The 22,680-nt window shown below is 38.6% G+C and overlaps 1 protein-coding gene across 2 annotated transcripts in view; it reads left to right on the top strand.

Moving 5' to 3' along the window:
* Window positions 1-22,291, top strand: part of LOC103716982 (DEAD-box ATP-dependent RNA helicase 36) — a 31,278-nt gene extending 8,987 nt beyond the window's left edge. The window contains exons 3-6 of one of the 2 annotated variants that reach the window (XM_008805205.4): window positions 7,160-7,363; window positions 7,463-7,544; window positions 19,073-19,171; window positions 21,714-22,291. In XM_008805205.4, coding sequence (XP_008803427.3) covers window positions 7,160-7,363; window positions 7,463-7,544; window positions 19,073-19,171; window positions 21,714-21,845 — 517 coding nt within the window. In that variant the 3' untranslated portion in view covers window positions 21,846-22,291. The other variant, XM_026808416.2, reaches the window with a different exon arrangement.
* The last annotated feature ends 389 nt before the right edge of the window (window positions 22,292-22,680 follow it).

Genomic DNA, 22,680 nt, shown 5'->3' with positions numbered 1-22,680 from the left:
ATCACTGAAAGCACTGAAAATTGGTAGTCATTCCAACAAATTTTATATTACCTATATCTTTCTATTACTAAATCAAAAATAGCCATTGTCTGCAAACAAAGTAGAAAAATAAGCTGGTGTTTCTAATGGTTTAGCAGTTATAATCCTTGGCATTTTTTGGCTTTCTTTTGCAGAAGGTTCCAGCTTTTCCCATTTTCTAAAATAGATTCTATAGGGACATAGAAGTAACCTGACTACTTGTGGTCTTTGGAACTTTTGATGGTCACTTGACTTCTTGAGTTAGTAGGATGTACATGGGTCGAATGTAGTGATCGTAGAACTCCTTAAATAAGAAAAGTGGAACCATCCCGAACCGCTCGATTTTGGGCATACCGAGTTGTACTAGTGGTGGACCGGAATGGTTCCAGCAATGACATCGAGAAACCGATGAGGGAAGGGCAGAGGGAGAACGAAATAGAGGAAAGAAAGAGAGAGAGGGAGGGAGAGAGAGAGGGCGGCGGTGAGCGGCAGCTGCTGGAATAGGGTTGATGGAGGGGGAGGGCTTTCGAAGCAATCTCTCCTTTGTGCGTCGAAATAGGGGCGGAGACCTTGTTTCGTAGGGATATAGGGGCTTCAGCCTCTTTTTATATAGTTTTTTGATTTTTTTAAGTGAAGTCAGCAGCCATCTCGACTTTCACGTTATTGACTTCACTTAAAAATTTCAAAAGAAGAAAATAATAGCATTTTAAAAATAAAAAAATAAAAAAGGGACAGAAGCCTCTATTTCTTTTCGAAACAGGAGCTCTACCCCTGTTCTGATGCACGGAGGAGAGGGCTTCGAAAAGCCCTCTCCCCCCTCCCTTGGCCCTACTCCGGTAGTTGCCGCTCACTGCTGCCCTCTCCCTCTCCCCCCCCTCTCTCTCTTTTCCTCTTTTTCCTTCTCCCTCTCCCCCTTCTTCAGCCTCCTTCACTCCCTTCCTCCCTCTCCCTCCCTCCCTCTCTCTCTTTCTTCTTCTCCCCCTCCGTTGTTGGCTTGCTTGTCAGTTCATGATAGAATGGCACAACATTACTGTACCGTATCGCCGGCCTACCGACATATGTGTCAGTTTCGCGGATCTTGCCTTAATGCCTTAGATCAGTAATTAGGGTTAATTTTAAGCCTTAGATCAGTGATTCGACAAGCTTTTCATAGGAAAAAAACTCTATATTAAACCTTGGAATACAAGTTTGACAATTAAAAGTTTGATTATTGAGTTTCTAGTAAGTTAATAAAGCTTTAGGTTGAATTTTCCATGTTATCTTCTTTATCCTTTCCTTCCATTCCCTTCTTTTCTTTTGTTTCTCCCCTATCTTTTTTTTTTATTTGGTACTGAACCATCGAACTGCTGAAGTTATCACTGTCCTTGAAGTTGTCAAAGGAAAGATAAAGGCATTTGGCAAATGTAATCATGACAAAGGCATTATATGAACATTGTTTAAAACTTTGGTAGTTCAAAATGGATAATTCAAAGCAACCTAGAATAAATAGATTGGCAAAGCCAAGTCATGGGCCAAAGCTAATGTAGATCTGATATGGAGTACCAAATCTACCATTATGTTATATCTGATATCTAATCAAATCTAATTGTTTTATCTTGTGAGTTCAAATTTTTTGGCTTTCATGTAGAGATCTTGTATTGCATTCCTCCTTGATCCAAGAGAATGATCTACCATTGTGATGATTTTAACTCAAGCCTTGTGTTGAAATTAATAAAGCAAAGTTGAAAGATCGAAGAACCAAGAAGCTGAAGAAGAAAACTGAAGTAACAAAAGTTCATAGTACTAGCATGTACCGAGCATACTATTACCATAATGGTACCAAATTGATATTTGATATGGGGGGAGTACCTAGTGTTGATACCAATGTCGATGGAACTGACCCGAACCGGGCGGTTCCATCCGTTTCGAACCGTACCAGTGGCTCATCGGTATGGTTCCGGCTCCGAAAATAGGACGTATTCTCGGAGTCGAAGAAGGAGGAAAAAAGAGAGCGAGCGGGGGAGGGAGGGAGAGGGAGAGGAAGAGGATGCCGACGAAGGGCCGACGGAGGGCCAGCGGAGCCCGGCGGAGGTTGCAAGGAGGCCGATGCCGAGGAAGAAGGGCCGCTTAAGCGGCCGACCCCTGTGCCGACTTCACTTATGAATCGGTAAATTTTTTAAGTGGACCTTCTTCCCTGGCGCCGACCTCCTCACATCCTCCATTAGGTTCTGTCGGGCTCTGCCGGCCCTCCGCCGGCATCCCTCCCTCCTTCCCCCGCTCTCTTTTTCTCTCTCGTTCTCCCTCTCCTCCATCTGTTCCGCTGTATCGGTACGGGCCCGATGCAGGCCCGTACTGAGCTGTCCCGCCGGAAAACCGGTATGGGATTCGGTACAAGTTCCTCCGACCTTGGTCGATACATCGAACCAACCTTATGTTAGGCGTATCAATATTGTACCGACATGATACTACTAGGGGGTCCTATATTGAGACTGTAAATTGTCAGTTGTCTCACTTTTATAGCTCTAATAAATTATTCTATAGAAAATATACAACCACCCTCATCCAATAGTTGGCTGAGGATGTCCTTGGTGTTGCTTTATCTTTTAAAAGATCCGTCTTCAAAACATAGACTCGTGTAAATTCTAAATTAAAAGGTACTGGTTGATATATTTTATTTTGGAAACCGCATTTTGTACAACTATTTTTTATGCATAGGCTTACGATCTCAATGATATGGAGCAATCTTCCAAAAGTAGCAGTTAGAACTCAGAAGCCACCTTTTCTAGCTTCTCCTAGAAGTGATTTTCTAACTTTTGTTTCTTGTAGAAGCACTTGTCAAACAATATTACCAGTCACCTCATCTTTTTCAGGAGGTACCTTTTTATTTTACATTAAAAGTTGCACAAGACTTTTAAGCAACAACATATGTTCCTTCAAAGGAGAAAAGACTTTTGAGAGGTTTGGTCGGGGGAAGGGTTTGGCTGGTTAGGCCATCCTCCATCTCCCCCCCCCCCCCCCGCCGCAAAAAAAAAAAAAAAAAAAAAAAACCACATCCTGATAACTTATGGGATCGCCTAGGTGGATGCCATGTGAATAAACCTGATGAATGAAAAAAGACAACTTTAGATGGGTTGCCACAAAAGATCTGATAGGCTTGAAGTTTGGAATCGCTAGAAGGACATGGAGGCAGACATGGATAGGTGTTGGCATTGGAAGCAAACGATTATCTGACCGTTTACAATGCGATGTATAAATAATAGAACATGATTATAGATACCTTTGGCCAATCAAACACCTCTCGTTGCATTTATCTTTATCTTTGCTTTGCATTTACCTTTATTGATCTTGCATTATTTACATTGCTTTACCTTAGTTTACCCGTAGCTCGTAGCTGCTAGCCTAGATTCGTAGCTCTAGCTACTAATGTCTCCTCCTCCGAGAATGCGGTATCGGTACTAAAAGTCCTTGAAAGCTCAAGACATCAGGAGCCGCACTACTAACCCTTATCCTCTTTCCGGTTTTAGACATCAGGACCCTTATCACTTTATTACCAATAGAAAAGGCAATATGTTGGAATGTAAGTTTTAACCACTAGAGCAGAAATCCTAAAACACTTGCAAAATGCCCCCCATAAAAAAGGTATAATTACATAAAGCCAGACCCCAAACTAATGTAAATTTAGGTTAGATGCTTCCAGTCCACTTTACAGATCTCGCTACATGATCTCCTTGAGGATGTCAAAATGCAAGCTACACGGTCAAATCGTTGTAAATAGATGGATGCTAACATGCCTTAAATGGCTCATTTGGTGGTTCTTGCCTTTGATATTGAGGCGACCTATCTTTTAATGCTATTGACCATGATTGGGTGGGTCATTAATCTATGCTTGATCATGATCTTCAAACAAACCTGGTCAGATCCTTTTGATGAACCCCTTTTGGATTAATGATGGTGAAATTCCTACAAACAGTCCCTTGTTGGATCAGTGATGGTTGGATCGTAGTAGCATGAATCTTGAACTGATGCTTCCTGCACCTTGTACTAATCACCATCCTTTCACCCTTCCCAATCACTGTGAAGTCTAAAATTCATCACCAAATCCCGTTACAGCCATCGTCCATATTTGTGGCCCTTTCTACCATTTTATCAATCTTCACAATCATCTTTGGACCTCTGTCCCCTTAACCCAGCAGTAGATCCTTGTTATACCACAAAGAAAATAGCCAAGGACCCTTATTTAGTCCCTTAACAAGAAAATAGTTATGTTATGACCAAGGATAACTGGTACAAGAACTAGAAGTCTAGAACAACTTGTACTGACATCATGATCCAATTGGAGGTGCAATAGGACCAACTGCAACATATTCAATACTCTTCTTCCTTCTTCTATGGTAATCTTGTTCTAAAGTAAGCACTTTCTTGTCGCTCAAATGATAAATTACTTCTTTGTGGATGAAGTATGCCATTGGTATGTTAGACTGATACCTTGTTCCTTAAATCCCATGAAATCCTGCCATTTGTTTTCTGTGCACTTCTGAGCCTAAATCAAAATCTCTGATTTTCTTGATTATTAGTGAGATCCGAAAATCCCCTATTGGTTATTCCCCTTTTCCTTTTGTTTTTTCGCTGATAATTTTGTTAATGATAAAAATATATAGAGTTGATCCTTGTTGTAGTTTCACCATGGCTGGAATTTCACTACTGTCATTGCAGCTATTTCTAGTGTCTTTCCCTGCTTCTTTGTGGTAGATTTTGTATACTTTTCAAATGCACTTTCTTTCCAAACTTTACCAAGTAATCTCTAACATAATTCTGTATGATTTGCATTAGTCAATAATGACCATAAGTAAATGCTTTCCTTTCTTAACCATCAACCACCCTAGTAAAGAAAGCAACTAACATTTTTCATAATTTAGCATCCTAACATAAATCCTTAACTACCCTTTATTCTTGAAACGGGAGTTTTGCAAAAATGACCTGTTCTTTAGTTTCTGTCTTATTTGAGCCATTTTTTTTCTTTCATTCCTCCACTTTCTTCTTCTTGCAAAAATGGCTTAGCTTCAAATTTTTCAAACACTTTTACACCTGGCGCGTGAATATCTGCAACTACTCAACATACTCAATTTGCATGATATGTTGCAAAAATTGGCAACATTTGCTTAATTATTTGATTTTGCAGTAACAGTCTGTTTTGGACTAATGCATAAGTTATCTTACATGTTTGCAGAAATTGGCAACATTTATTTATTTATTTGATTTTGCAGCAACTGTCTGTTTTGGATTTCATTGGACTAACATGCCCCTCCTCTTGGATTGAGTGCATAAGTTCTTACTAATGCACAAATTTTAGTAATGGATGCACATAAAACAGATTGGTGCATGGATGCTGGTAATGATTGCACCCTACATACACATTGATGCACATTGTGAAGATGTAACCACATGTGGTCATAAGGGCAGGGGTGTCATTTGTTCTATTGAAGTTCTAGAAGGAGGACGTGACCTGTTTTTTGAAAATATGAAAATAAAGTGGCCTTTTCTTGTAAAATTCTATTTTCATTTTTTTTATAACTTTGTTCCATTCTCTTTTATGTTGTTGTCATCTTAGTAACTTCCTCAATAGTTGAAATTGAATTTTGTGTTTTTCACTTTTGTAGTTGATTATTCGTATAATAGGTGACTTTCTTCCATGATCATACAAATACCACTATTTTTTCAATCACCATACTGCATCAAGCAAATACTGGTAATATGGATCTATCAGTGGGCAGCCAGTATGGTATGCACTCGTGTACTTTCTTGGCAAGTGGTGTCAATCTTTATTCTTTCGTATGGCTAGTATGCCCCTAGTGAAGACTATTTGGCTCCAAAATTTAGTTTTTGCCCTATTTTAATGTTATATTATTTTAATGCTATATTTTTGTGGAAATATGATAAGTTTATTGATTCAAATATCCTGGGAATCCTATCCGATGTGTGTTGAAGTTCTTTTGTTGTTTGTTGATTACAAAACACCTAACTTACAATTAAAAAAGAACATTGAATATCTATTTATGTGTATTAAGAAGTGTGATGTAACTAGGCTTGTGGAAGTCATTAAATTAATGTATGATGTTGAAGATTATTAAGATTCAAGATGAAATAGTCTACTACAAGTATTAATTTAACAATGATGAATAGAGGATGTTGTTGCCATATAACTGAAACATAGAAATATACCCTAATTTGATAGCAGATTCATGCTTTGAGGCATGATACCTTGGTTCCTAAACCATTAGACCTTCCTAACACATAATCCCTACCTTTTCTTCAATTTCTCGTCTCCTTATTTCAATAGACGTAAAAAGGGGAAGAGAGGCCATTAGCAAGCTGTGAGCTTGTTTATAATCCCAAATCCTGAAATACTTGCTTCAATTGCATGATTTGTCATTTTCTCACACTCCTTGTGGAAAACACAATGAAAAGGGGTTTAAAAGGTTTTCTGATAGGTATCAGGTGGTATCATTCAGTTTGGACTAGCTCATGTTTGACCCACCTTAATCCGGTGCAATCTGAGCAGGTCAGCCCATTCAGCCTAATTGGTGCATGCTGGCTGTGTGGTTATACTGGCACTTGGCTGGTATTGGCTATTACGGCCTAGATTTCAATCCTTGTACTGCATATAATTATAGATTAAATCTGAACACACTATAGTTCAACAGCTACACATAGATATCCTTGAGACCAACAGATCACATAAACACAAGAATCTGCAAATCTGAAAATAATGGGCATAAAATACAGTTCTTCAAATGAAACAAACAAAATATATAGAAAGATGAATAATTAACTGCAAATGAATATAAAAAAAATAATGGGAAACTAAAGAAAAGAGGAGAGAATGAAAAGGAATGTTATGGGAGGGGGCAAAATGTTTCTAGTAGCCATCCATGCTCTTGATGTGTCTCAGATATGGCAGAATGGCTAAAATGCTCCTACTTGGGAAACTGATTAACATATGCTTCATAACATCAGAAGGGTTCCTCACTAGTTACAATATTCTTTATTATGATTTAAAAATTCGAAATATCATACTTGTGATGAGGCGAAGTTTTCAAAACTTGCACTGTTTTCTTGTTTGGGTAATTCGGGATCACAGATGCTTCTTTCAATGTCCATGCAGGACTTGTCATCTACTGAGTTTGTTGTTGGAAGAACTCGATCAGGCTGCAGTAGCTCTGCACTCACATAAGTCACAGTCTCTGAGACTTTCTGCATTAAATCGATTTAAGTCCGGTCAGGTTCCTGTTTTGCTTGCCACTGATGTAGCCAGCCGTGGTTTGGATATTCAAACAGTTGATCTTGTTATCAATTATGACATTCCAAGGTTTATTATCAGTAGAAAGTCTCTTGATGTTTTGTTGTACTTAATATTTTGGGAATGATGAGAAGCACTTAATGAAACCTATTTCTGTCCTTGCTGTAGGTATCCAAGAGATTATGTCCACCGTGTGGGAAGGACTGCAAGAGCTGGCAGAGGAGGACTCTCTATAAGCTTTGTTACGCAGGTTTACTGTCATAGAGAAAGTTGTATCTTAATTTAACCTACTTACGTATTGCTTAAATTAGTATCATGTCACCAGATGCAATGGAAAATATAAAGGTGTCTCCCAAAAAAAGAAAAGAAGGATAAACATAGTTACTACCTAAACAATAAAGTAAGAATGGTCTATCATTTGGAAGCTGTGCAGAACATGGCTAACCCTTTTGTGTGTTATTTTACATTTTGGTTAGTCTTCCATTGGAATTAGATCATTTCAAAAAAGGTTAGATATTCTTTGCAATCCATTGAAATTAATGCTTGATCAGCTCCTTGAATTAATTGATTTGAGAGGATTTATTCATAATAGTTTGCTGATGGTTGATTTTCTCAATACCTAGCATGTTGACTTTTTTCATTGAGCTCTAGTCAGATTTATGATTTTATTTTTCACATCTGAATTGTATATCATCATCGTTATGATCATAATTTTCAAATATTATTTTGTTGTGTACATATTAATAGATAAAGTCTCATATGATATAGAATTTGGACAAAACATGCATCTCTCTTTTCAAGTAATTGCTTAGTCATACATCAAATTTAAGGTACGCTGTCTTGGTATCGGACTGTACTGCTACCATCACGGTCCTCAATTTCGGTATCGGGTATCGTATCGGTACCTCATCGGTTCAGTGTGGTATGGTACAGTATAGTATACCTCTGTACCAAAATAGCTTTCTAGCTATTTTTCTCATTTTTTATTCTCAGTGCACCTCGATACAGGTCGGTATGCCTTGGTACAGGCCGGTACATACCTTGGTACGCCTCGGTACAGGTCGGTATGGGGTGGTTCGCCTTAGTACAGGGTGGTACAGGGCCTGTACCAATTTGAAGTTAAGTTTCATGCTGGTTTTCTTCCGGTACGGTATGGTATGCCCTGTATTGAGCGGTACAGGGCGGTATGGCAGACTAAATGTACCAACCTATTGCAGTGTCGGTACATCCAGTATAGAGGCTGATTCGGCATATCGACTGCCGGTACGCCTCCAACCGAGTACTGGTACCGTTACGGTATGGTATGGTCAATATGCACCGGTACTAACCGATACAACATATCTTGGTCAATTAGTTGTGTTTTCAATCAAATTTTCAAATCGACAAGCATCATTTCTTTAAATTAGATTATAACAGTTTAAATAATCTATTGCTATCTTTAGCCCATCTGCACCCCAACACCAAAAATAAGTCTGAAACATGTTAAAGCTGTAATGCAGTCCTTAAGGTGCATTTGATTGTAGAATAGAAAGCTTGATTAGTTTGGTTAAATGAAGTTAGAGAGGGAAAAAAGAGAGTTAAATTGTTCCATCTTTCTATTGGAGTAAGTTACTCCTAAGTTAAGCGATATAAGTGGGTTAGGAGGAGAAAAAGTAAAGCATTTATGCTATGCCAGTTTTCCTGAAATATTCATTTTGCCTCTTTGAAAAAGTGGTTTAATCCATGTGCTCAAATAAGTGTTTGGATAAAAGATGGAATAAGTGGGTTAAAAACATTCTATTCCTTCTTATTCTCTAGCTAAATGTAACTTTAATTATGTGGTTGGTCTTTATGCCCATCTCCAAATTACATCCTTTCAAGATTTCAGGACAATATTATTGTGACTTGATTTACTTTGAAGCAAGGTTTTAAAACCCAATGTGTACGAACTTGTCCTTGATCGGACCATTAAGGTACTAAGTCTTGAGAAGCTAGGTCGTCTCAGTTCGTTTGGTAGCAACTAGTACAAACTAGTTTGGTGATTGTTACTAGCTAGTGCCCAACGATTACAACTAGGTCATGCCAAGAGGGGTGCTTGAGCATCTTCTCTTTTCCTTAATTGCTTTGCATGTGAAAGGAGGAAAGACAGAAGGAAGTAAGAGAGGAAGAATGGAAGCCTGCCAAATTCAAAACTTAGTAATCTCCTCTTCTGCCTTTTGTTTTTGCCATTTTTTGGCCAAAAATAAAAAATATAGAAAAAGGGAAAACCATGCCATTTTTTTTTCATTTGACATGATATTTGATATGTTGTTGTTTGGTGATCAACATACAATGCCATTCTTTGGGCCTTGTATTTTATTTTATGCAATTGTATTATTTTCAGAATAACAATTATTAAACATAAATAATAGTTTTGGTGTCCTAGTGAATTACCAAGATGTCCAGCTATCCTAAGCAAGTTTGCTGAATTGATACTGGAGGGCGTACCGGCCGGTGACCGGTTTGGCATGGTATGGACCATACCATGCTGTTCTGGGATGTACTGAAACAAAGAACTGGAGAGAGAGGGGGAGAGGCAGAAGGAGGAAAAGAGAGAGAGGGGGGAAAGGGAGAGAGTAAGAGGGAGGGGGAGAGAGAGTCCATACCATGCCATTCCGAGATATACTGAAACACAGAACTGGAGAGGGAGGGGAAGAGGCAGCAGGAAAAGAGAGCGTTAGAGAGGGAGGCAAAGGGAGAGAGAGCGAGAGTGGGAGAGGGGAAGATGCTTACTAGTTACTAGTGATGCTGGGGGGCAGGGGGAGGGTGAGCATTGGTGTGCTCTAGATGGTTGTGAGTTCTCAAGGGGGTTATGATCACGAGCAACAGGGGAGGGGGGTTTCTCGAAAGACCGTGAGCCGAAGGGGGCTGGGGGTGTGGAGGTTTTAATCAGACTGAGCAGGACGAAAGGTTTTTAATTGAATCGAGCTGGGCAGGAGGTGGGGGGGTTTGATCGAATAGAGTTGGGGGGAGGGTTGACGTTGGTTTAATCAAATGGTAAACCAAGATTAGAGCCGATTCAGCCTCTATATTGAGCCAACAGGGCAAATCGTCCTGGTTCCTATCTGTTCGGCTCGGTTGCCTCGAATTGGTTGGTTCGAGGCAGTACGATGGACCATGGTCCCAAGATTTGGTACCATTATTAACTTGGTGTCGACCAATTATTAAAGTCAGTCTAGGTTTTGAACCTTTTGAAGAATATTTCCAACTAGAGAGGGAGGGGGGGAGACAGGGCTTAAAAGCCCTTGTCATTGTTGGGGGAACAAAACCCAACTCATAGGGTTAGGGTAGAGTAAGGTTCGCCAACAGGTACGGGTACCGATACTTGTTGGCGGGTGAGTCGGTACGCTTGGACGTGCCGGTTCCGAATTGGCTTGCCTATTTTTTTAATCTTTTTAGGTTCAAGCATGCCCAAATTTTGTTTTTAATCTTTTCAGGTTTGATTAATTGGTAATCATTTTTTTCTACTTTTTTAATGATTTTAAGTATAATTTGATATATTTTTATATTTTTTGATGTTTCTATGATTCTGATACAACCTAAATATTATATTTTGTTATTTTCAAGTAATACAAAATATAAAATAATAAGTGAGATGTTGAATGCTACATGAAGCAATATGAAATATTCTAAAATCAATTAGTGAGATAAAAAATCTAAAATAATACAATCAATTACATATATTTAAAGTACAACATACATATTGATATCTAAAATCTTGTCGAGTGGCGATGTCTTTGTAGATATCCGGATCATTAGCATAGTCAGAAGGCACATCAGCCCACTCTCTAACCAAGCACCCTGTAGTTCTGTATGTTCATCCCATAAGGTACGCGCTTTAAGTTATAAGTATTCTCGGATCTTTCACTGAAGCTTTGGCTCTGAGAGTTGTTCTCTGGCTGATAATATGGCTATGGAGGGGTCTATTCGAATATGCAGGCAGAAAAATTTGACCTATAAGATGCTACGGGATGCGTAGGACAGTAGCCATTGGAAGACGATGCCTCAAACGCACCATATCCATATTCGTATCTTTATGAGTCATTGACTGTCGTGGCTGCGAGTAATAGGATCCAATATATGACTTGAAACTTGATATGTCTATGGATTCTACTCCATATTCGAGGTCATTTGCAGTTAGATCGTATCCTCCTGAATAACCTCGAGGAGTCTGTGTCTTATGTACAATTATAGGCTCGTGGGCTCTATCAGATTGTGCACTCATAATCTCTATCTCGTATAGCATGCGTAAATTGAGACTTATCGGTGATTCGAAGACCACCTTGTGGTTGTCTCATAAACGGTGGTCTCATGCCCTTCACTCCCTTTCTGGCCAGTAGATCTATGACCACCAAAATTGTCATCGCTGCTCCTGGTCTCTAACTCCACACTCTCTAACAAGGCTGCAACTGCTTTTTGTTTTTTTCTGCACTGAGCAGTTGCCTGCTTACCTTTCGTGTCCTTCTGCCTGGCTACGTTCGCAGATGGATGTCGCCCTCCTGATTGAGTTGACCGGATAGCGTGGTAGCCTCGTCTAAGAAATTCTCGATCATTTCTCTGAGAGGATATCTTGGACAATTATGTGATAATTGACTCTTTAGTGACCCGTGTAGCTTGGCTGATTAGCTGGAAGAATGCGTGGAATAGTTGCAATCTGCCCATTGCTTTGTATCGACCTTAGCCTCGTTGGCTATAAAATTGATTGGTCGTGGAGGCAATCCTGGCTCATCAAACTCTGGCTCTTGCCGTTGGCCCAGAAGCCATCCGATTATAGGATGATCATCATTGTCAACGAAAGCATTATGGATCGGATTTGTGCACTTTAGCTCCACTTTCTTCTGAGTGCACTTTAGCTTCAACCTCGGATTATAGTGAACATATACAAAGGCGTTGAGGTATTTTTGTGTCAGACGGTTTCTTTGCTTATTATGGTTGAGGGCGAAGTTGGACCAGTTGCACTCAGCCACTCGAGGAGACCGCTTGGAAGAGTATCCAGATAGCTAGCCTCTTAATATTTCTTCTGGACAAACCAAAATGAATCCAATTATCACACATCACCGCCAGTCCATATGTGGACCACTTGCACTTGTATGAGACAATCCACTTCTCTAACTCCTTATTGTTGTCAAGAAGCTCACCGTAAATATTCTTTGATCCTGAAGGATCTACAACGGGATCGGCAGCCTGTATGAAGAAAATGACAGATCTATAGAACGTATTATCTGCCGCATTCGTTGGGATGTGGCTGAAGTAGAATCAGGATTCAATAGCTCGCTACATATCCTTCTTCATATTCTTCTTTAGCATTGTGTCAACGCTCTACTGCTTCGAATTCTTGCTAAAAAAAGGCATGTAGATCTAAATCATGGATGATGACTCTTAGTGGAATCTCCCTGGAGCACTTCTTTCTGCTATCAAAAGTCCCTATCATAGATGCAATACGGCTACTGCTTCTGTTGACGGCCTTTCTAACTAAGAATATTCTTCTGAACTCTAGATCTTCCCTACTGCTTGCAGAAATAGAGCTCGACTCGTTGTGTGAGAGCCCAAATGGAGCTCTATGGCTGGCCACCATATCCTGCTGCCACTAATCATCTAGGCTTGCCTGAATGGTAGCCTGGATCTATGCCTCATTGTTTGGAGAGGGTGCCTTCTTTGACTCCCTAGAGAGAAAAGTGGCTCTGCCGATCGGCGGTCTACTCCACCTTCTTCTTGGCAACCCTCTCCTTTGTTGTTCTGAAATTAGTAAAGTGTTTTTTATTGTGCTGCTTCAACCTAGTTACCCCTCGAACTCTGTGTTGCACTGGTTGCACTTTCAGTGGTGTTGAGACCATGGTCTGCCGAACCGGTATCGGAACCCATATCGGTCGGCGTTCGGTATGGTTCGATGCCTGTTCAGTACCGTTCCGAATTGGTACGGGTGGGGCGTGCCGGTTCAAGAATCGATACTGAACCGGCACGCCCAATTTTTTTTTGGGAGTTTTCAAGAATACTTAATTAATAATGTGAAACTTAGAGTTGCATTTTTCGGGACCCTGCTGTAGTTAGAATCTGGCTTGTCAAGAGGAGTTAAAATGCTGGCACTTCTCTGATTTAAGCACACTGAGCTGCTAGAAGATGCATGATGACCTCCAAGTTAATATTTTTCTAAAGAAATATTTAGAGTTCACATCCATTAGCCACAAGTCAGTAGAGAAGGATATTTGCTTCTTTCAGGTGATTGTATTAGACCTATTACCTCTCATGAGAAGTCTCCATAGACTATTTCTAGTATATCAAAAGGATTTTAAACAATTATGCACCACAAACCTCAAATAAAGAAGAGCATCTGCTAGATTAATTTAAGGAGCGGACAATGTGAAACATTGAATGAAAAATGCACTAAAGGTTAGAAAGATTATTCTACATCTGCAGGTACTTAAGTCATCAAATGTTAAGTAAACATGTTGATACCTCATTAAACAAATACTTTAAGCATGTCAACTGCTTGAAGTTATAGTTGCTTCCATTACTGTATTAAATAAGCTCTGCCATTACCAAAGCTGTGATGAACAACCCTTCATTCTACCAGGACCATGTTCCACTGTTTGCTCTGTTGAAGGATCCGTTGGCCTGCCATAACTAGTTCCCACTCCAATAGAAGAGTTTATGTAGCATATACAAGGGATGTCGGAAGCAAAGGTGCCATTGATAAAAGATATTGTGCTTTTTGTAGGCTAAAGCTTTACTTTTCAGTGCTTGAACCTCTTGCAACTTCACCTCTTTCGTTTTCTCCAGTTGTTATATTCGAATGTCCGGACTCAATAATAAGTGAAACTCAGAGGTATCATGATTGAGGCTAGTGATATCCAATTGAAACTTCGAGCCAGATCAAGCTGTAAGCATCTAACAGATTCCTATTTCCCAGCTAGTTGGTGATATCTGTGAATATGAGTGCAAGCCGACTAGATCAACTCCGTCACCTTGTTGGCACCTTACCATTTGGGACTTTCTCACTTGCTTGCATGGATTGTAAATGGAGGCCCGAGCAATTTTGGGCCAGGTTCGGCTGAAAATTTGTTAAAAAAAATTAAGGGCCCGTCTTGAGCCTAGCCTGGCTCGAAAGTATATGTTGAGTCAATTGAGTTGAGGTCTGATACTCCAGATCCTGGTTGGCCAAGGTTGGCCCTGTTGTTTAGACCTTGTGTTGGCTCTGGGTCTAGGCTTGACTCTATGAGGTCCTGGTCCATTGACTGGCCCGCACTCTTATTGGGCTTGGGCCAACCTAAAGAGGCTAGCCCAATAATTGCATGTGTGCCGCACGTGATGAATGCGAGAGGACTTCGGTTGGGAGTCTCCTTTCTCCCCATTTTCGATCCCGATTGCAATCGGAAAAGGCGGAATCCCAAGCTTATCCGAACTCTGAAGAGCTTGGATCATTGCCTATTTAAGATTTTCCAAGCTTCCCCTTGAGATCCATCAAGGAATAGAGCTAGAGGTCTCTTGATTCCAAGCATTCTTTCCGAGGTTCTTCCATTGTTTCTCGTCGGAAAAGGTCGTCGGAGAGCCTTACCGAACGAAGGTAGGAACTCTTCATCTTCTTCTCTTCCTTTGGGTTTTACGCTTTGGATTCACGGTTTTGAGCCAGCAAGCGCCGAAACTTCTTCCAAAATCGGGCACCCCTATTTCGGTTTCTTCCACCGGGTTTTGGCATCGCTGGCTGCCGGGTTCAGCCGGGGATTGCGACTGCTGGAGGATGTAGATGATTAGGGCATCCAGATCATCGTAGCTGCCACAAGTTGCTGTTGCCGGTGAGGGAAAAAGGAAGAAGAGGGAGATTGGAAGAAGGGTTCTTCCCTCTTCTCTTTTTTCTCCCTTCTCTCTCTCCTCTATACTCTCCCTAGAAGATTCAAGAAATCCAGAATCGGGTCATGTCAACCTGCTCTACGAATCCGAATTGATCCCTAAAAAGAAGCCCAAAACTGCCTTGGTGCCCGGGTCATCTACTGGACTGATCACCCAGCCTTGTCAAGTGTCTATGGAACCCACTGATGATGAACTATGTTAGACAACCTTGGCCTTGATCGAGTCCCTGCTCTATGATTTACTCTCGAATCACTTAGGCCTGACTCATCCAGAATCATCGAACGCTATCATCCGGGTAATCATCCCTACTTTTTATTATTTAATTCGATTAAAATCGTCATCAAAAATTAATTTCGCTTTTAATGTTTTTAGTAGGGTTAACTGAATTGCTTAGTGAAGTTTGACGGTCTAAGAAGAAAGAAGTAAGTAGACCTTACGCTCTTTATTATTTTTCAAATGATCATGTTTTTCGTGCTAAAACTTGCTTGTAAAAATATCATGCTTTTCTTAGAATTATGGATCATGTGTGTTATGAAAATCATGCTTTATTATAAAAAATAGTTATATGAATGTTTTAATGAAAATAACTTTGTTATGAAATATGAATCTAATCATGCCATTTAGTATTTTTCATCTATTTATATGTATGTTTTACGAAAAACATATGAGCTTTCTAAAGGCTCTCAGATAGCTATGTATGGTCTCTAGAATTGAAAAAATCGATATCCGAAGCTAGCATCCATATGAACACTAGCTCCGCCAATAGGTATAAAGTTGGTATACGAAATATGAATTATGCCGATTACGAACACGGGTCTTGTCACGGATATAAAGTGACCATAGCACGAATATCTGTGAGTAATGTTTGAACTATGATATGGCTAAATAATAGAAGAACAATTTATATATTTATTAGCAAAATGAACTTGGAGCTATGTTTATTGAATATGAATGATTTATGCACGCATGATTTGCTTTATGACTTGTTTTGTTATATTGTATTATGAAATGTTTATTTTGGAATATCTGTTATTTTTCTAAAATGATGCATTGGCATGGAAAAACTCATGCTTGATCTGATAAGATAGTGAAAGGTTTACTTACTGAGTTGTGTCGCTCATATATCTTTATTTTTCTTTTTCTCTCTCTAAACGAATATGGTCAATAGGAATGAAGAATAGTCCAGGCTTGTAGTTCGCGCTAGCAAGCTGGGCAATCTATATAGTAGAGCAAAACTTTAGTTCTTCAGTTGATTATAAATTTGTAGTTAGTAATTTTCTGAATAGTAAGGATTATGGGTTTGGTATTTATATTTGGATTTAGACGCTTTGAACCAGTATTGGTTGCATTTAAGGGATAATGAAATTGGATTCCTATATATTCTTTTATATTCTAGATGGATTTGAAAGTTGAATGTAATGTTGGCTTCGTGTTGTCGTGGGCTGTACCCTTTAGTAGCTCGGCCTTGTCATGCTCCGGATCTAGGACGTGACGGACTCAGCCTGACCTAGCCCATTGTTGACCCTACTTTCTGCCATTAATGGATGAATGAATGGTTGGAGGAGTTGCAAGGACAATAGAAGTAGTAGGAGGGCCTTTTTTTCTCCTCTCTTTTTTGTTTTTTGTTGCTATTTAATTGTAATTAAATAGCTTCTTTCCCCTTTTCTTGTTACTAAATCATATCTTGTAGATTCTCTGTGACCTAGAGTAGGGTTCGCTTGGTGAAGCAGTCTACACAAAATGAAGTGCCGTTTGTTTACTCAATTTAATGCCTATGTTGTTTCTTAGATTATATATGGCTCTTCTTGAAATGCAACCCTAAACATAATGTGTTGTGTGATTTTCATATATTTAGTTTCCATTCAATGCTAAGTTTGATGTGAATTAGTCTATTAGGTCTTTTATGTCTTCTATTTTTTGAGAGAGGAAACTGACCTGCTTTATGATTACCTAGGTCTAGATTTTGGATGCACCAACCAAGAACAGAACCTAGAACCTTTGGTTACTAAGTAGAGGGCTGTGACTATTGGGACAAGCCCCAATTTGCAACTTCATTTGTCTTGACCGAGGTTAAATTATTCTATTCTTGCTTTGGCTTGTTAGAAATGCTCATAATCAAATTAAGAATTTCCCAGTCTCTTCATTTAGAAGGTTAAGCTTGATGAGTATCATATCAATGCTCTTTCATGAAAAGCCTCCAACTAGAAGGAACCTTAAGAAAATTTTACCAAATGGAAGGGTTTAGGGTTGACTATCTGAGAAAAGAACCTTGGCTTTTGAGTTTGACTCAGGCTATGGACTTATTGGAAGAGCAGAATATTCAGCCTTCATGCTGATATTTGGAATATGATTTGTCATGCTATGAAAAAGTGCTCTCAGTATTCTATGAAGAGTCAAAAATCCAAATAATCTGGTTATCCAGAAAATAAAACAAAATATTTGTTCGACATTTATATTAGGATTTATAAAGAAGTCCTGATGTCAACGTTCATTTGAGCTTAGGTCACCTAGGCTCTTAAACTATTGGAATTAATTAAGTTTATTACATTAGAGAATGGCACATGCAACACACAATGCCGTGAAGTTGTGGAAGCATGAGACTTTACTACTGTGCGCCTCTGATATTGGATTATATAGTTGACTAGATGTCATTTAGAGAAAACCAAACTGTTGAGTATAGACATCTATTGAATATTCAGATGGTGAGAAAAGCTAATGCATGAGCTAGACTAATGTATCAACCTGCCAGTTTAGTATAATAAACCTTTGATTTGAAATTGTAGATTGAATTAAATTTGGTTAAACAGAACCTATCGACTTTCCTATTGATTTCGACTGCATTGCCATGAAGTTATAAATAGAAAACAAGAGAGAAAGTTTAACCTTTATTAAGGGGGGTTATCTCAACTATCAACAAGGCACCCAACCTTTATGCTGACAATTATGACAATTATGTTCTTCCTGCAGAAAAATATATGCAATAGTCGATCCGAATAATTTAATGATCTCCACTTGCAGTATACTTTCATAATTTTTAAAATCAAATGTTAGGGTTTCGCCTTTAGGGACGGCTAGAAAAATCTGGGGCTCTCATTCTGCTCTTGCAGCGTCCAGGACTGTGCTCGTCTCTGGGTGACCCCACTCCTGGCTTCTTGAAGGTGAACTTTGATGATAGCGCTGGTGTGGGCGGGAGTTGTGGAGGCGTGGGATTTGTTCTCAGAGAGCACGATGCCAGACTGGTGGCGGTTGGCGGTCGGTGTATATTTGACATGTCTGTTGGTTGTGCTGAGCTTAAAGCTACTTGGGAGGACATCACCTTCACGAGGCGGGAGCTGGGTGCAGACTGGATCCTCCTCGAGGGGGACTCGGCCACGGTGATCGAGTGGGTTGGGGGTCAGGGAGGCGATGCGGAGGGAGGGTCACTGCTCCACGACATTCGCAGGCTTCTGGAGGAGTATGGCTCCCACTTGGCCACGCACGTCTACAGGAAGGCAAATAGTGCTGCTGACTGGGTTGTCTCCTTTGCTGCTCACCATTCCGGTGGATTCATATGCGGAAACCAAGGCTCTCTGCCTGAGCCCCTACGTGGGCACCTATTTTCTGATTTTGTTGGCTGCATTCACACCCGTTGTGTGTAAGCCGCCATTATACCAAAAAAAAAAAAAAATCAAATGTTGGGATGTTCGATACTGAGTTAATTGAGTTTTCCAACCAGAATTTTGTATATTTAGGATCATCAAAAATTTCTCATATAAGCCATTAAATTGGGGTGTGCATTCATGTGTTTGTCTATATATATATGTATGTATGTATTTATATACATATATGCTTTCACATAATATCCAAAAGATGTTCTTTAGTCTACCTTTCCTCTTACCTTGCATTAGTAGATTTAAATTTTTTTATTATTTGCAGAATGATGTAGATCTTGTTCATGAGATAGAAGCTGTTATTGGAAAGCAATTAGATAAATCCGAATATGAAGAAAAAGTGGTTCTGGAAGATATCACAAAGGTACATTATCTTACTAAATCAGCTTATTTCAATTGGTTTTCTTATGATTAGCTTATCAATTTGCTAGTTGTACTTCCAAAATAGGAATGCTCCTAACCTTTTTTTTTAAATTCTTCGTGAGTAGGATGTAAAGTACTATGGTAATCACTATTTAGCTGAAATGAAAGAATTGATTTTTTTGAGGAAAGAAGAAGTGAATTTTCATTTGCTATTTTGAGTCATTATTGTGCTTATACAGTCATATATGGGTACTAAGTAAATTTTAACTAGAAACAATGATATATAAAAGGAATACCTAAAATATGCAGGCATGGTATTATGTATAAAGGTTCAATGGCCAATATTGAGTATCGTATCATCCATGACCTGTACAGTTATGATATTAGCATCAGGTTTTGACTAACATGCCTGGAAACAAAACTGAGTATATTAGAACAAAAAAATGAAAAATAGAAGTAAAATTCAGGAAAATGTTTGTTTGGGGAGGAGACTTTAAGATGATCTATGGTTTATCAATGTTATGTAGAATGAAACCGAATTATTAATTTCTTTAATTCAAGAACATATAAGATGGAAATGCATTTTTCTACGGTTATCATGTCTGTAAATGTTGCAGAAGTGGCATCAACTGGATGTGCATTACTTAGATATTAGGTTCTGACATTTCCTTTTAAAGTTTCAGATATTCTGAAAAATGTAGTGGAACTTGGGGAGTTTTTTGGGGAAGCAAACGATATAGATTAAGGTTGGCACAGTATTGGCTTGGCCTGCAGGAATTGTTCCGGTGATTCAAGAATCAGGATGTGTGACCTTTCGTCAAGAGGTTTTCACATCCTTCAAAGCAAGGTAATTCTGTGGCACACTGGCTAAAGAGGCAGGGATACCAGTGAACTGGGATTCACACGCCAATGGATTTTATTCGTCTCCTTCTGTCAGATCTGAGTCTTGGTTATCTATTTATTGATCTAGCTGTGTGCCGATAGGTGCTACGCAAATGTGGTTCGTGTCGCTATCCAACTTGTTCCTTCTTATCATGGGGAAAATATTATGGACATGCTTGACCACGCCATACAGAGCCTTGCAGGGCCTTTGGCATTACCACTAACTAGCATTAGCCATGTGCTGTGCTGGTCGCCTGCATCTGGGTCTTAGATGCCGCATCCTAGCTGCAGACAAATAGATGCAGGAGTTTGGTTGCCTGCAGCTAGACCAGATCACGATGTAGGCAACTGAGTTGCACTTTATAGCCTTTTTTACTATATCTAGAGATGTAGCCAAAAATGGGCACATCCTAGATGCGGGCTTTAGGTGCAGCATTAGAAGGCTACCATCACTTCCCTTTCTTTCTAATAATCATATGATCATAATATTACTATGATCATAATAATGAAATATTAGCATGATTTTATCATAATTTCTTATTATAGTTCTTTATATGTTAAATAACAAAAAATATCATAGCATCATATAATAATATATATTATATATAATTATAATATATTATGTAACTATAATGTAATAATATAATACAAGTCTAATATGAAGATATAAAAGCATAATAATTATTACAAAAATATGAATAATTACTTTATTATATTATATTAGCGATGCTAATTAATTTTTAAAACAAAATAATATGATAATTACATGAATACTATGATTCTTATTATGTTATACATAATATTTTATATTTTGTTTTATTATTAGATTATATAATTTTATGTCTTTTATTATAATATTGTATATTATATTATATTATTAATAATTATAATATGATATTATGATAATAAAAATATTGGCAGAAGTAATCTTACCATGTGAGGGTGATCACACCTCCATATTAAACAAACAAACACAAGAATTGCATTTGCATTTTTCAGATGCAGGCAAGTAAAACAAATGCAAATACATATGCAACATTTCTAGTTGCACCTGCATCTAGAAATGTGGGCAACCAAACAGCCCCTAAGTGTAGCTATGATAAATCGAGCATAGTTATGATTCATTCAATCCCAAATGGCCTTTCCTACTTTCACACCCAAAAGGGAAAAAAAATCTTTTGGATGCGATTTGTTTTTATTTCCATATTTATTAGGATACCAAAGCACTTTGTAGATGAGGACTCTGGAGATATCTGAGATCCATCGGGACGGTGGGTGTGTTGAAGTTTATTCTGGACTAATTATTTTTTTTAAAGAAAATGTTGTTTGGCTGTATTGGAACTCCACAATGGGGTAGTCCAGTCATAAAATAATCTGGATACAAAACAGGAGCCCAATTTCAAAGGGAGTTTCTGGTCACAAAAAGTACTCCCATTAAAGTAGTATATAGAGATAGAAGTAGATAGGTGGATCAATGGATGATTAGTTGCTTTAGTTTTAACAAAGTGATATTGTTGCTGTCTAGAAAATATAAAGCATGTACCTAGTTAATGAGCCTTTTTCGTATCCCATGTTGATGGTTGATAGATTTGTTGAAAGATTTTGAGCTCATTCAGCTGGAGCTGATGATTGGAGAATCCAATTTGCTATTTGTTTTGCAGGTTTACAAAGCCAGACGTGTTGCAAATATGAAGATGATGGATGATGGGTTTGAAGAGAGAGCAGAAGCTAGAAAAGCACAGAAGCTGAGAACATTGGCGGCGAAGGGCTTGCTAAAGAAGCGGAAAAGGTAGAACCAATGTTTCTGAGACCATTGGTAGAGAAGGGTTTGCTAAAGAAGCAGTAGATGGAATTTTTGCTATTTATTCTTAAAAATAGAGAAAGAAAAGAAAGAAAGCAACATCAAATTCCTTTACCATTTTCATTCCCACACTTCCCTTGACGAGTTCCACAAATTTTGGTAGGGTAGTAAGCAGTGTGTATGCTCTTTTTTTGCTTAATTACTTCAAAGTTATAGATTTTTGGGGGCACCTGTGGTCTCCACTGCACATAGGCTTACCCATCCAGCTTTTCCTTTCACTAACAGAAAAATCTTATTTAGTTAGGCCTTGTAGTTGGCTATGTTCTTGTGTTATGTCGTACTTAGCATAGTTATTATTTTTGTATTAGTAAAATACAGATAAGTTGTTCAGCTTGATTTTAGATCATCATGAACTATAGTTTTCCTTTTCTTGCTCAACATGAACTAACCGCCCAGAACATGCTGTGCTTTATGATTTGCCCACCTGAATGTGTGAAATTTTGAGGTAATAAGTTTGCTACTTTCTGTATGGGAAGCAATTTCTCAATATTTAAAAATAAATAAACATCCAAAGTTCCAAACTTTTCATTGTTTCAATATGTGGTTCGTTTTTGAAAAAAATGAATATTGTTAAATCCTAGAGGTGACAATAGGTCAGGTTGGTTGGGTGGAAAACATTCTTAATGCATACACAATCCATTTACACGAAGGCTGCAACATTTATTTTTGGTAGACACATCGACTCTGTCAATCCAATCAGTAGTTTATTTTTCAATTATATATCTCACTAAATAAAAATAAAATAAGATAAAGAAGAAAATCTAAAC

Source organism: Phoenix dactylifera, unplaced genomic scaffold (assembly GCF_009389715.1).
Source record: "Phoenix dactylifera cultivar Barhee BC4 unplaced genomic scaffold, palm_55x_up_171113_PBpolish2nd_filt_p 000051F, whole genome shotgun sequence".
NCBI classification, from domain to species: domain Eukaryota; kingdom Viridiplantae; phylum Streptophyta; class Magnoliopsida; order Arecales; family Arecaceae; genus Phoenix; species Phoenix dactylifera.
Note: the sequence above shows the minus strand (reverse complement) of the source record. Positions and strands in the feature narration are given on the sequence as shown.